General features: G+C 41.3%; 1 protein-coding gene across 1 annotated transcript; it reads left to right on the forward strand.

Moving 5' to 3' along the window:
- Positions 1–8,109: 8,109 nt before the first annotated feature.
- On the forward strand, positions 8,110–11,762 carry LOC129350850 (zinc finger protein 239-like). The gene is made up of 4 exons (XM_055018799.1): positions 8,110–8,164; positions 10,590–11,189; positions 11,272–11,319; positions 11,403–11,762. Exons 1-4 carry the CDS (start codon positions 8,110–8,112, stop codon positions 11,534–11,536), a joined length of 837 nt encoding a protein of 278 aa, XP_054874774.1. The 3' UTR covers positions 11,537–11,762.
- The last annotated feature ends 3,786 nt before the right edge of the window (positions 11,763–15,548 follow it).

The following is a 15,548-nucleotide window of genomic DNA, read 5'->3' on the forward strand; positions in this document are numbered from 1 at the left end:
AGTTTTCATCCTAGGCCAGTAGAAACGGTCTTTAATCAGGCTGTAGGTTTTGTCAAAACCTAAATGACCAGAGTCATCGTGTAGCGACTTCATCACCACTTTCCTGTACTTCTCAGGCAAGACTAACTGAGATCTATGAGATTTGCCAGGAGGACTTGTAACTCGGTACAGGACACCTTGTTGTAACTTGAAATGACCCCATTCTCTCAGTAGCAAAGGGCAGGTTCTATGTTTGGTCCGGTCAACTTGTGACATATCCCCATGTTGAAAAGCTGACCATATCTCTCCAATGGCAGAGTCTTCTTGTTGAGCAACCGACAGCTCTTTCTGACTTAAAACAGTCATTCCATTAGTGCTCAGTGTAGACAGATTACAGAAAGCCTGTGGAAGGGCATGCGCAGAAAGCACTAAGTGATCAATTGCTCTTGTAGGACAAGGATTTCTTTGCTTAGATACTGCACAACTCTGACACATGGCTCTCACGCCTGCGGCTGAGATGTCGTCCCATCTCAGTTCTGAAGTCTGTGTGGGGTGCGGGCGACGAGACAGCGCGTCTGCATCAATGTTCTGGACCCCAGATCTGTACTTTAGACTGAAGTCATATGTTGATAATGCTGCTAGCCAGCGGTGACCTGTGGCATCTAATTTAGCAGAGGTCAACACATAAGTCATCGGGTTATTGTCTGTTCGGACCTCAAACCTAACCCCATACAGGTAGTCATGCAGCTTGTCTACCACTGCCCACTTTAACGCCAAAAACTCAAGTTTATGAGCAGGGTAATGTCGTTCGGGGGGAGTTAAGCTACGGCTTACAAAAGCAACTGGTCTTAACCCTTGACCTTGGTCTTGGTACAACACACCACCTAAACCTTCTCGGCTGGCATCTACGTGCAGAACATAGGGCAACGCTGGGTCTGCAAAAGCCAGTACAGGAGCTTGAGTGAGTCTTTGCTTCAGCATTTCAAAAGCTGCCTCACACTTGTCGTCCCACCTACACCCAAAAGGCTCAGCTGGGTTAAGATAGTCACTGTTCCTGTCCAACTTTGACTTTTTGGCAGCGGGTGGATATCCAGACAGCAGCTGGTTCAAAGGATAAACGACTTTGGAATAATCCTTCACGAACCGTCTGTAGTATCCACAGAACCCGAGAAACGACCGCAAAGCAGTCACTGTGGTTGGTCTGGGCCATGTGGTTACCGCTTCAGTCTTTTGGGGATCTGTAGACACACCATTTTGGGAAATAACATGTCCAACATATGTCACTGAAGGTTGACAAAACTGGCATTTGTCCAGCGACAACTTAAGACCCTCATCTTTGAGTCGGTCAAGCACCTTTAACAGCCTCTCCTCGTGCTCTTCGAGTGTGGCACCGAATACAATAAGGTCATCGAGGTAGACCAAAACTTCCAGCAAGTTCATGTCTCCAACAGTTTTCTCCATTATGCGCTGAAAAGTTGCAGGAGCTCCTGACACTCCTTGTGGCATCCTTTCAAATTGGTAGAAGCCAACTGGGCAAATGAAAGCAGTTTTTTCCTTGTCAGTTTCACTCATTGGAACTTGGTAGTAACCGCTTCGTAGGTCGAGCACACTAAACCACTTGCTGCCATTCAGACAGGCCAATGCATCTTCAACCCTTGGCACGGTGTACTGGTCCGGGACAGTACGCCTGTTTAAGGTCCTGAAGTCCACACACATCCTTATTTTACCATTCTTTTTTCTCACCACCACTATAGGTGAAGCGTAGGGGCTTCGAGACTCAGTAATGATTCCAGCATTCTTGAGTTGCGCCAAATGCTCTCTCAATGCCTCAACATCAGCAGGTGGCAGTCGTCGGGACCTCTCCCTGAATGGTTTGTCATCTGTGGTTTTAATGGTGTGGTGTGTGCTTTTACAGCATCCTACATCAAACTCGTGAGTGGAGAAAACTTCACTGCGTTCCATCATTTTCTTTGCCAGTCTCTCTTTCCATTCCTTAGAGACAGGAGAATCTCCAAAATTGAAAGAAGATGGAGTCACTTTATCCTTGGACTCATTTCTAGTCTCCTTGCTCGCCGCATGTGAAGGCATCACCTCCACAGGGAAAAGATGAGCAATTGGCGTCCCTCTGGTCAGTGTGACTTCTTTGGCTGACACGTTCCTGACTAGCACAGTGATTCTCTTGGACATCACTACAGAAGATGTTTGCAGCTCTGGCCTCACCAGGATCTGTTCTGGGAACCTTGAGTCTTCCAAAGGTTCATCAGGTGAATCCACAAGGATCTCTTGTGTACTGGGAATTCCCTGAAACTTCGGAACACCTGTCACTCTAGCTACCCCTCCAGGGCGCAAGGTAATAGGTTTTGCTTGAGAGAACCACACAGTCCCTCTCTTGTGGTCATCATCACTGGAGGGTGGCAGGTCAGCTAACCTTTCAAACACATTCTTGAAAACAGGGTGAATATGCATTGTGCTCAAAAAGTTCTCCCCTCCCCTTTCTTTACAGCTCTTGAGTAGCCGTCGCACAGTAGGTGTGTTTGTGCCAACAAGGATGGAAGCTTCACCTTTAACAATGGGGTCAGGACAGACCAACACAAGGGCATCAATGGTCTCAGTCACTCCTACATCAGCCTCCATGAACTCCAGCCTGAGTGACAAATAGCCATCATAAGGGTAATCAGCAGGGCTAAGACCCCATATTTGCAAAGCACTGATGGGTGTCAACGGCAAATGAGCCAGGTATCTGTCATAGAAAGATCTGTACAACAAAGTAACTTGAGAACCAGTGTCAAGGATGGCTTTAGCATAAATGCCTTCAATCTGTACTGGTACAGCTGAGCTAGGGCCCACTAAGCCTTCGGGTATAGTGTCTACCACTTTTTTGTCAGTATTGATGCACTTGGTGGAACGTGTCTTTACCACCGGGACACCAGGCCGTTCCTTTACTGGGTCCCGCGGTAGTTTCCCGCTTTCTTGGTTAGTTTGATCAGGCGATTATTGACTCTTTTGAGGTTTTCCTCACCATCACAGTCCCGTTTGAAATGTCCATCCTCTCCGCACTTATAACAGAAAATCACTGGTTTGTCCTCGTCAAGGCGAGACCTTTGTGACTGATCACTTCTCCTGAATTTCTCCTTAGCAGGGATTTCAGCCTGTGGTCTGTGGGTGTCTAGTTGAGTTCTGACTGTTGCAGCTTTAAGGTTCACCATCTCAGCTTTCATAACACTGATGTCTTTCCTTAACTGTTCCACCTCAGAGTTTCCTTTAGCATCAAGGTTTGGTCTGGGAACTGAAACAGTGTTAGACACAACTGTGCTTTTGACATCATTTCTGCTCTGAAGCACATCTTCCTCCTCCCTCACTTCTTTTAACAATTCACTGAAAGTAGGAGGTGCTCGCAGCTTATGGGTCATGCGGATGCGTAGAGCAATCATGTCACTAGGCAACGCACCCTTCACAATCTGGTCGATGCGAAGCTGGTCCATTTCAGAAATCTTGACCCCACCTTTTCTAAACACACAGTGCAGTAATTTATCCAGTCTGAGCAGATAACTGGAAAGTTTTTCACCATCATTCTGGAAGGTGTGTCGGAATCTCACAAGAAGGTCAGAAGCACTTTCAGTGGTTCCAAAAGCGACCTCCAAAGCTTGCATATAGTCATATGAAGTAGCTGTAGGGTTCTGCGTTCTTAAGAATCTCACAATGTCTGCAGCAGGCCCTTTTAAGCTTTCCACTATTCTCTGTTTCTTCACAGTGTCACCACACTGCCACTCTTCCAGCAAATGCATTGTCTGCTCTGCCCAAGCATCATACTCCTCCTCTCCACTAGGGGTAGGCTTGGCTCCAGAAAACATACGAAGCTTGCGGTAGCCATGGGTATCAACAGGGGCAATGTTACACTTGTCCACTAGGGAGCTAAGAGCGTTGATCAGCGCTGTGTTGACATCTAATGCGGAAGGTTCAAGAAACCCCCGCACATCAGCGACAGTCTTACCTTCCTGCTTTAAGAAGGATAGTAGTTTATCTTTAAACTCTTCCTCCCGTCGGGAAACAGGAAGTACATGCACAGGCCAAGGGCCAGTTTCTCCAGGAAGTCCAACACAGTCAGGCAGGTTTTGCTTTGTCAAGTCAGTGGAAGTCCAAATTAACACAAACTGTGTCTTAGAAGCAGTGTCTAAACAGCGGTCAATAATTTTAGATTTTCCAAAAGTTTTGACCTGACTTAAAGCTCTGAGCAGTATATCATCCGTAACATCAGAAGTAATGTTGCTCAACACTAGTGCATTTTCAAAGGCTAACTGTTTTCTTTTACACCATGCTTCAATCTCAACAGCATCCATTTTGAAAGTTACGAGAGCTGCCCAAAATGTTGACTTTGTTTATCATAAACACATTGACATATCAACAGAAAGAACAAAGATCCCGGACGAGCCCCCAGAAATGTAGCCCTCCTACTGATATATACTTTGGTTCTATAAAGAAAACCTTGGCATAGGAGATCAACCAGCGTGAGCTACTGAATTACCTTCGGATTCTCAAATACACACTGTGAGTGTAGGCATAGCTCTCATGCATAACTTTCATGTCATTTAAACAGTTAAACTTACCTCTAGCACCAAACACATTACCAACACATGATAACATCAGTGACTAGTCTGTTAGCATAAAACATAGCAACATTTATTCACCTCAAAAGGATGATAAACAGTTCAATGTGAAATTACAAACCCAAAATCACCCGGGATTTAGTCTGTCCTCTGGTACCAGACCTGGTGCACAGTTGGAGCTCATGAGGAAACACAAAAATAGAAAGTCTGGCTTCAGCTTCCAAAAAATAGAAAGTCTGGCTTCAGCTTCCAAAAAATAGAAAGTCCGGATTCAGCTTCCAAAATCCACAAAGTTCAACTTCAGTGTCCAAAAAACAAAGGCTGTCCAACAGTCTTCACCGCCTTGGTACCTCACCACGATCCTTAACTCTGTCCCTCTTCACTCAGCGAGCGGCAGCTGTAGGTTGCTTGGTCGCTAGCTCGTTCGTTTTCCACCGGTAACTTCTCCTCCATTCTCCTTCTGCATCGCCGTCCGCTGCGCGCGCTTCGCTCTTCATCCCGCCCCTGCAGCGATTCAATTGGCCCCCATGTCCATCACAACATAACAATCATTGGCCAACTATATCAGATTGACACCTGTCTAACCCAATCATGACGGAAAAAACTTGTGACGTTCAGGGTCAATACAGAACATTGGAATTTCAGAGATTATGCGAAAACAGTAAATAAACAGCATTGAATACACATGTCAACAAATAAATGACAATAACAGAATACCAGGGCACTACACAAGGAACAATTCTTAATGGAAAATTTATTTTAATCAATGTGTACGCTCCCAACAAAGATGAGCCTGAATTTTTTCAAAATTTTTCTCTGTTGCTTCTTTATCAGGGTTATGTATAATAGCTGGGGATTTCAACTGCACCCTAAATCCAACTTTAGATAAGAGTTCTGGAATTGATCAATCACACTCCCAAAGCAGGGAAGTGATTAAACAATTTATGAAAGAGATGAATCTAATAGACATATGGAGAGAAGAAAATCCAAATGATAAAATATTTTCGTGCTATTCTAGCACATACCAGTCTTATTCGCGCATAGATTATTTTTTAATCTCGTCATTACTCAAATGCAAAGTGGAAGATGTCTCCTATGGTTCTATTCTGTTATCAGACCATACTCCGGTCTCGCTTATTTATCAAGATTCAAAGTTAATTAGCGACTTTCCCAAATGGAAATTCAAAACAAAATGGCTAAATGATACAGGCTTTGTAATTTTCTTAAAGGAACAAATGAATTACTATTTTGAAACCAACACAAATGAAACTTCTAAAAGCACTAGATGGGAGGCATTTAGGGCTTTTATCAGGGGACAAATAATATAACAAGCTCTAAAGCCAAGGAAACATATAATAAAATTAAAACATTAGAAACAAAAATAAGACATTTAGAGGAACAATATTATCAGCTAGGTTGCCAAAAAATTCATCAAGAAATTATTCTACTTAGATCACAATATAATGAGTTATCGGCTACAAAGGCAATGTCAAGTTTATTACGACTTAAACAGACCTTCTATGATCAAGGTGAAAAACCAGGAAAGGTGTTGGCATGGCGAATTTAAAAATTGCAGAACGAGAAACAAATTACTACACTCCTTAATGGTAAGAATGAAAACATTGTAGATCCACTGGAAATAAACAAAACTTTTAAAATATTTTATAAAAATCTCTACAGTACTGAAATACCTCCAAACTCATTAGAACTCAACAACTTTTTGAATAGTGTTCAAATCCCCAAAATAACAGAAGAGCTAAAGAGCGAATTAGAAAAAGATATAACTTTGACAGAAATATCCAAGGCCATTGATAATATTAAAAGTGGCAAAACTCCTGGTCCCGATGGGATCCCTGTAGAAATATATGAATTGTACAAGCAGGAACTAATTTTACCCCTTTTGGAGATGTGTCAAGAGTCGTTTAATAATGGAATAATGCCTACAACTTTGAGAAGGGCACTAATCACACTACTGCCAAAACCGGGCAAACAAAATAATAAATGTGAAAATCTTAGGCCAATCAGTCTTTTAAATGTAGATTTGAAAATTCTAAGTAAGATACTCGCAATGGGACTCGAGAAAATAATCCCAAACATTGTTCATAGTGATCAAAATGGTTTTGTACAAGGTAGGCAAGGATTTCATAATGTTAGACGTCTTTTAAATATTCTATATTTTGAAAAAGGATCTCGAGACACAGCAATATTGTCGTTAGACGCTGAAAAAGCTTTCGACAGAGTCGAATGGCTCTATTTATTTGAAGTTCTTGCAAGTTTCAGTTTTGGGGACAATTTTAAAAGATGGGTTAAATTACTTTACACAAAACCATTTGCGGAAATAATGACTAACCGTAACATTTCTGGAGCAATTGATATAGAAAGAGGATGTAGACAGGGAGACCCACTGTCACCATTATTGTTCCTTTTAGCTATTGAACCGCTGGCAATAGCTATAAAAGCAAGCCAAAGTATCACAGGAATCTGTATAGGAGAACAAGAACACCGTCTGGCTCTTTTTGCTGATGATGTGATTATGTTTCTTAAAAATGTTAATACATCTGTCCCAGAATTACTACATATCATTAATGTGTTTGGGAAAAGCTCAGGCTATAAATTGAATAACTCAAAATCATCTTTAATGTTTTTAAATAAATGCGATTATATGAGTCCTCCACTTATAGCTACTGTCGTCTGATCTGCCTTCTTTAACCTGCTAAGGATAAATCAGGACCAGCTCTCCGTTTCTTAGGGTTCGATTCCATCTGCCTATTAGGGGTTTGTCTAACAGGATTCAGCAGAATGATTAAGCTGGTGTCGAGGAATACTCGCCTAGGTTCTTACTGTCTACTTCCAAACGCTTTACCTTCTTACTCTGATATGCAGCCCAGCTAAGTAGCCTAAGTAACCAAGCAACCTATCAATCACGTCTGTTAACGACAGCTTTCCTCTTATTTCTGTTTGCACTTGGTGATATTCCTAGGTTAGTTTTAGAGGTTAAGAACAGAAAACCTCAAGGGTAAGATTTTTAAAATTACTATTAGGACTAAAGCAACCTTTAGGTACCTCCTAGTTCTAATGCACACAATTGACATAACTTTTTACTGGCATGCAAAGCATATGGGTTATAAAAAATACATTAATCTTCTCTTTAAATGCAATATTGCGTTTTATTGAATAAATTCAGCAAGGGCATAGCATCAGTTCTTGATTAGGCAATAACAAATATAATCAAAACATATCAATTACACTAAAAATTATTAAAACTGAGCTTTTCTAAGAATCTTCTCTAATCAGTATAATTTGGGAGACAGAGAGAACGGGCATCTTGGCCTTAGCTGCCACGCCCGATATCTAACCTGCGTCTGGACGAACTCAGTCGTGGATCTGGAAACCCCATACAAAGTCTCTCTTCAGTCCATGGGTTGTTCTTCCTTAGCAGGGGGAGCAGAAAAAGTCCCAAAAAGCCAATCTTGGTCTTGTAGATGTCTTTAGAAGCAGAAGCTGGAACAGTGGTGAGGAAGCCCCGATGACCTGGGCAGATGAGCTGTGGTGGGAAGTCCCCAACTCTCCCGTCTCTCTGGGTGAGGGCAGCCTCCAGCTGTCGTCTCCACTACCGTCTTCCTCTTCTTGGCTCAGCAGCTGTTCTTCTTACTTCTCTTCTTAGTGACTCTGCAGCAGACTCTCAACATTGGGTAACACTCTAGTTCCTCTTTTCTGTATGTGCGCAGTTTAAAATTAACTTCCTCTTTTCAGACACAGTACTTGTCACATATAATCATTCCTTTAAATCACTGCATTTGCCTGATCACACAACATGCTTCACATTTAACATTTCAATCATGAACAAATCATTTCACTGTTAAACATTTCATCAAAGATTACCTGTTTAAATCATTCACAGTCATCTTATTCAAACACTTCAGTATTTCAAAAATATGCATCAGGTTACAAAAATCACTGCTTTGCTTAAGCATAACCACTTGGTTACATTATGTGGTTTCTTCAGATAGATCTTTATTGGTCTGCTGTTTTGATGAACGTGCTTAGGACTTTTGTTACCTCTTAACCGTGGTTGTTTCTGGGATCTCAAAATTAGGCCCCATTCGACACTACCCAATTCAAAATTGTAGATTGTTTTACATATCTTGGTATTGAAATTGTACCTCAAGTGAAATGTATTATACCAAGAAATTATGAACCAATGTTACAAGAAATTATGCAATTATTAGATAGATGGAAACCTATGTCTCTCATAGGAAAAATCAATGTACTTAAAATGAATATTATGCCTAAACTCTTATACTTATTCCAATACCTTCCACTTCCTCCTCCAAATAATTTATTTACAAGGCTTAAATCATTGTTTATACGTTTTTTATGGAATAACAGACCTCCGAGGACAAGGTTGTCTTTGCTTTATTTGCCTTTTGATAGAGGGGGGCTTAAATGCCCAAATCCACTTTTTTACTATTAGGCTGCACAATTGAAAACATTGCTATTTTACTTTAAAAGAAAAGATCCACCAGTTTGGAAAATGATGGAGGAATCACAACTCAATCTTCAATTTCCTATGTATATCTACTCTGCAAAAAAGTCAATCCTGAAACAACAAACAAAAAACCCAATAGTAAAAAATATGATTGCAGTGTGGTATAAGGTTGAAAACTATTTTGCTGAAACTACCCCTCTCTCTGTCTTTAGCCCGATATGGGGAAATGAATATTTCACTCCAGGAAAAGCAGATGGTGGATTTAAAGCTTGGGCCAAAAATGGTTTACAAAAAATTGGCGATGTTTATAAACAAAATGTACTGATGTCATTTGAAGAATTGGTCGGTAAGTTTGACATTCCTCGCAACCATTTTTTCAAGTACTTACAATTACGCAATTTTATTAAAAAAGAACAAAATCAGTCGCTATCAATCCCTGCACTATCTACTTTCGAAAAGTTAATAGATGACATAAAGTGCCAAGAACGTGGACAAATATCAAAAATATACATTATCCTTGTAGATAAGTGTAGTGAAACATCTGCATTACGGATGGAAGCATGGAGAGAGGACCTGGGTGAGGATATTTCATGGGAAGAGTGGCAAGAAGCATGTACTACAGCACAATCAAAAACTACTAATACATGTCTGAAATTACTACAATATAACTGGCTGATGCGAACTTATGTTACGCCAGAAAAACTTAACAAGTATAATAACGCCATACCAGATACATGCACGAAATGTAACAAGGAAAAAGGTACTCTTTATCATTGTATATGGCAGTGTACAGAAATCCAATTATTCTGGCAAGAAGTGAAACATCACCTTCAAAATATTTTACATATTCACATACCATTAGTTCCACAACTGTTTATTTTAGGCCTATATCCAAGCACATTAAAAATTAGAAAAAGCCAAAAGATATTATTAGATTTAGGTATTTTACTGGCAAAGAGATTAGTGGCAATTAACTGGAAGGATATTAATAGACCAAGTATAGGAAGATGGCTATCAGAGCTTTCTACAACATTGCCTTTAGAGAAAATTACCTATACAATTAAACATAAAATGCATTTATTTCATCAAATTTGGGATCCATTTATTGAATACATTGCAAAAACAGATCTTACAGATGTAATTGAGAATATTGAGTAATTTTAAAAGTAACCCTCTGCAGTGACATTGTATGATTATTGGGGTAATGCACAAACTTAACGTCCCATGAGAAAACTGCTTATTTGTAAATCTACTCAGTTCATAGGCCCTATAATGGCATATTTTTCAGCTTTATGCAGTTCAAATTTCGTCAAAATGCCATATTTGCACACCTTTCGCAGTCTCGTGATTACTCGGTTAGTCAAGGGATGTTTAACAGATAAATCGATTATCAAGATAATCGTTTGCTGCAGCCCTAATGGTTATATAAAAAAAATGTTAATTTTCAATTAACATTTTATTTAAAATTGTAAATGTATAAGGTGTAAATTCCCCAAGTGAAACTTTCATCATGTAAGTTCATTGTTCGGTTGTTTGTTTGTGTGTAACTGGAAAACAAACTAAAATCAATAAAAAAGAATGTTGGCAAAAAAGAAATGCTGCGCTGAAGCCAAAGAAGAGTCATAACAAAAAGAGCAGCCACAGTAACAATGTAGACAAGTCTTCATTGTCACGAATTCACCATGATACTGATGCAGGTAGAAAGTCTGTAAAATGTGATGTTTGTGGAAACACCTTTGAGAATAAGTTCCAGCTCAAGAAACATCACCAAATCCACAAACGTGTAAAGCCATATGCTTGCAACGCATGCGGAAAAAGTTTTAGTTTACTGTCTAAGCTGAAAGTCCACCTGAGAACCCACACAGGTGAGAAGCCTTATTCTTGTGAAACATGTGGGAAAAGTTTCAGTCAAAGTAGTACTTTGATTAACCACCTGAGAACCCACACAGGTGAGAGGCCATATCTTTGTGAAACATGTGGGAAAAGTTTCAGTCAAAGTAGTACTTTGATTAACCACCTGAGAACCCACACAGGTGAGAGGCCTTATTCTTGTGAAACCTGCGGAAAATGTTTCAGTGAACGTCGTGATCTGACTGCCCACATGAGAACTCACACAGGTGAGAGGAGATATCTTTGTGAAACGTGGGAAAAGTTTCAGTCAAAGTAATAATCTGACTGCCCACATGAGAACTCACACAGGTGAGAGGCCTTATTCTTGTGAAACATGTGGAAAATGTTTCAGTAAACATAGTATTCTGACTGCCCACATGAGAACTCACACAGGTGAGAAGCCTTGTCTTGTGAAACCTGCAGAAAATGTTTCAGTGAACATAGTCATCTGACTGCCCACATGAGAACTCACACAGGTGAGAGGCCATATCCGTGTGAAACATGTGGGAAAAGTTTCAGTCAAAGTAGTACTTTGACTGCCCACATGAGAACTCACACGGGTGAGAAGCTGTAGTCCTGGAACTTCAGTGAGAACAAACCTTGAGAATTATTCAGTTCCTTTCGTTGATTTTTGTTGGTAACTTCAGTCTGGTTGGCTGATAAAATGTTGACGATGCAGAGTTTTGGTGTCACTGTTTGAATTGCCGAATTTTATTTCTAAAGTGAAAGTGCTTCCTTCATTCATTTCTTTCTATTCTGAAATGCAATATACAAATAAAAATGACTTGTCTTGCCTTTAATGTTTTCTGTGTGACTAATTGATTGAACTTGATATCTTGCATTCACTGGACTTATTTTCTCAGGTCGATTTTATTTAACTCAGCTAGTTTTAGGCTTTCACAAGTCAAGACTTACAGTCGGCATGTTTCATCCTGCAGAAGGTTGCAACAAGCTGGAGCCTAACTGCAATCAACCGAGAGACTGATCACCAGTCCATCACAGGGCCCAAAGGTCCGAGCAGACCAGCAGGTTTCAACCCAGAAGAAACCGTGTTAACTGCTGCACCACAGCAACACCTGCTCATCCATATCATGGTTTTTATAATAATGTTAAGTGATATTTCTGTAAAAAGTTATCCCTCAGACAAAATCAAATTTTATGGATTATGAACTGCTTTTCTTCAGACTTTATCTACGTCTGACAATCTTAAGAATCAGCTAAAGTTGTGAAAAGAGTCTTTTTTTTTTTCTGTCAGAGTGATGTTTCCAAGCTCAACAACTAACATCATTGCTAAAATAAAACACAAGAATATTCCTTCTTCATGTCAAAAGCTTCCGCATGTGGTATTTATCCTCTTTGGATAACTTTGACTTTTCCAGTTCAAATAATATATATATATATATATATATATATATATATATATATATATATATATATATATATATATATATATATATATATATATATATATATATATATATAGATGGATGGATGGATGGATGGATGGATGAGGTGTCCCCTAAATAACCCTAATCCCAAGTTTTCCAGCTGACTGTGAGCAGTAATTAGTAAAATGTAAAACTAAAATGTCATAAAAAATCCAAATGTATTTCAAAACACTCGAAGCCCAAAAAAATAATTAAGTATCTGCTTCCTCTGAGCCATAATCACATATATCATCATGAATAGCCTCAGGAGTCAGCATGTGAATCTTATCTGACATAATGGTAGTATTTGTGTGTATTTGTGCCCATATCACAGCGAGGCACTCCTTTTCTGAAGTGCAGTAGGGGAGTTCAGCTTTGTGAAGGGAGCGACTAGCAAAAGCCACAACATACTCACGACCCATGTCATCCTTTTGCATTAAAGCTGCTCCAAGACCAACGTCACATGCGTCAGTGTGAATGAAAAAGGGGCGCTTGAAGTCGGGGAATGGCAGGACGGGCCGACGTGACACGGTTTTTTAAAATGTCCATGGCTCTCTGGCAGTTGTCGTCCCAGCAGAAGGATGCGTCCTTCCTCGTGAGAGCGTGAAGAGGTTCAGCATGACGGGCATAATCCTGAATGAAGCGGCGATAATAACTAGTCAGGCCGAGGAATTGTTGGACGTTTTTCACTGAGGTGGGGACATTAAACTCCTTCACCGCCTTAACTTTGTCTGGATCCGGCGAAATGCCTGATGATGTGATGCGGTAGCCGAGGAAGGTGAAGTCCTTGAGGCAAAACTGGCACTTTTTGAGTTTTAGTGACAGGCCAGCAGTTTGGAGTCTTTCCAGCACTTCCTCAAGATCCACTAGGTGCTGTTCAAAGGTAGGTGAGGCGACAACGATGTCATCAAGGTATACTGCACAAGTTTTGTAAATGAGACCAGAAAGTACAGAGTTCATGAGTCTTTGAAAAGTTGCGGGTGCGTTGCAGAGCCCAAAGGGTAGCAGCCGAAACTGGAAGAGACCGCAGTGTGAAATGAAGGCAGTTTTTGGTCTCGAGTTCTCTGCTACTGCAACTTGCCAATAGCCTCGTGCTAAGTCCAGTGTAGAGACAAACTTACCCCTTGCCAAAAAGTCTAAAGACTCGTTTACTCGTGGTAAGGGATAGGAGTCTTTTTGAGTTACTTGGTTGAGGCCCCGAAAGTCCACACAGAACCTTGGGTCACTGGCTGCTCTGTTGACGATGACTACAGGAGCAGCCCAAGGGCTTGCAGAAGGTTCAATGATATTGTCCTTCAACATTTGCTGCACTTGCTCTTCAATCACACGCTTTTTAGCAGGAGACGTGCGATAGGGTGGGAGATTCACAGGTTTTGCATCACCAGTCTCTATGACATGTTCAGTGAGAGCTGTTCGACCGAGATGACCGTCAAACATGGGACCAAACTTGGTGAGCAGATCGAGCAAAGCGTCTTTATTGTTCTCTGAAAGACTTGCCTCTGACACTTTTGCTGCAAGGTCCGAGTTGAGTGAATCCATTGACATAATTGTCTCAGTTGCATGTAATGAGTAGTCGTTTTGAAAATTTTCTTCCTCATCTGCGAGGGGACAGGGAATGTCATCCATGTAGACTGTCCTTGTGGGAACATGAATAGACACAGAAGCTCTTGTCATAAAATCCATCCCCAGGATGAAAGGAGAAGACAACCTTGGTATCACCGCGAAGCTCTGATAAAAGTTCTTGTTCATGAATCCTATATTGAGCCAAGCGACACCTTCAGGGATGCAAGGAGCGTTGTTGGCAAGATTAACTGCTGGGCCGATCCACTCACTTGTTTTGTTTGGGTAGGTGCCATTAACTTGAATGAGATCTGCTCGCACAGCCGAGAGGGAAGCACCCGTGTCAAGAGTAACATCCACAGACATAGAATTGAAGTTTATTTTGGTTCTCAGAGGAGTATTCCAGTGGACTTGGGAAAAATTGTCCTCTAAGTGTCCAAGAATTTGTCCATCTTGTAGTGGAGGTGAGTGAGGCTCAGTGAGCGACTGGGGGGAGGGTGGCCTCTGTGAAATGTCCTTCCCCCTCTGTAGTTTACCGACTGCTTGTTCTGCAGTGGGGCTTCAGTCCTGCTATTATCAGTCTTTTGTTGGCCTGAGTCGCGGGGAGCCGGCACTGCAGTTGGTTGTGTCGAAGCAGGTGTGCCGTTACAGTTTGGGCAGGAGCGTGAGGTGAACCCTGGTAGGGAGCATTTGAAGCAGTAAGGTTCAGGCCTACGCTGCTCTTTGTGACGCGAAGAAGTCTGTGGTCCGCTTGGTCCAAGCACTGAGTGAATCTCATGAGCGCGAAGTAAAAGTCCCGTTACAGAAGTGAGGTTGGCGCCATACAGTGCAACTCCGTATTTTTCAAGAGAGTGCTTACTGATGAGTTCAATTTGCTCTTTCTCAGGTGGTGGACTCTTTAATTTGTTAAACTCACTCAGCATGTGAGCTACAAAGGTTGGAAGTGGTTCATCCTGAGCTTGAACACGATCCAAAAGTCCTCTCAGAATGTGTTCTTGATTGTCAGAAGGCAGAAAAACTGTTTTGAATAGCTGCCAGAACTGACTCCATGAGGTGATGTGAGAACTCAGGGCTCTGAACCATTTACTGGGCTCTTTTGCGAGAAAGTGTGGAAGTTCGTTTAATAATTGTCCATCAGTCAGAAGCACTTAGGATTTGTATGAGCTAACAGCTTGCAACCAGTCCTCAGGCTGTACCTTATTGTCACCAGCAAACACAGGAGGCTCCAGTTTGGCATGATGCAAAGCTGCTGCGATTACTCTGGAAGCGTTGCTGAGCTCCAGCGACTGTGAAGAAACAAATGGATTTGTTGGAAGGAACGGATTTGCAAGCAGAAATGGATTGGTAATGTTGGTATTGACTGCAGGTTCAACTCCGTTCATTGCAGGAACGTGAGGCGTGGACGTAGCGACAGGAAGAACAGGAGACTGTAGGACAGCGGGAGGAATAGGGTTTTCCTTCTTGAGACGGTTCCACTGGTTGAACAAACTCTGCTGCATGTTCAGAGAGTCACGTAAACAGTCACTAAGTCTTTCTACATCTGCTCTCAAGTCCACTACTTGTTGGCTAAGGTCAGGATTGTTCTTTTCAGCAATATTG

The sequence above is a fragment of the Amphiprion ocellaris genome, chromosome 1 (genome assembly GCF_022539595.1).
Source record: "Amphiprion ocellaris isolate individual 3 ecotype Okinawa chromosome 1, ASM2253959v1, whole genome shotgun sequence".
NCBI classification, from domain to species: domain Eukaryota; kingdom Metazoa; phylum Chordata; class Actinopteri; family Pomacentridae; genus Amphiprion; species Amphiprion ocellaris.

Bases quoted from the DNA above. Each gene is read 5' to 3' on its own strand.
- LOC129350850 (XM_055018799.1), top strand. From the start codon at position 8,110: ATGACCTGGGCAGATGAGCTGTGGTGGGAAGTCCCCAACTCTCCCGTC. The intron at 8,165-10,589 runs GTGAGGGCAGCC...TCATCATGTAAG, and splicing joins CAACTCTCCCGTCTCTCTGG to TTCATTGTTCGGTTGTTTGT. The intron at 11,320-11,402 runs ATAGTATTCTGA...GTTTCAGTGAAC, and splicing joins TGGAAAATGTTTCAGTAAAC to ATAGTCATCTGACTGCCCAC.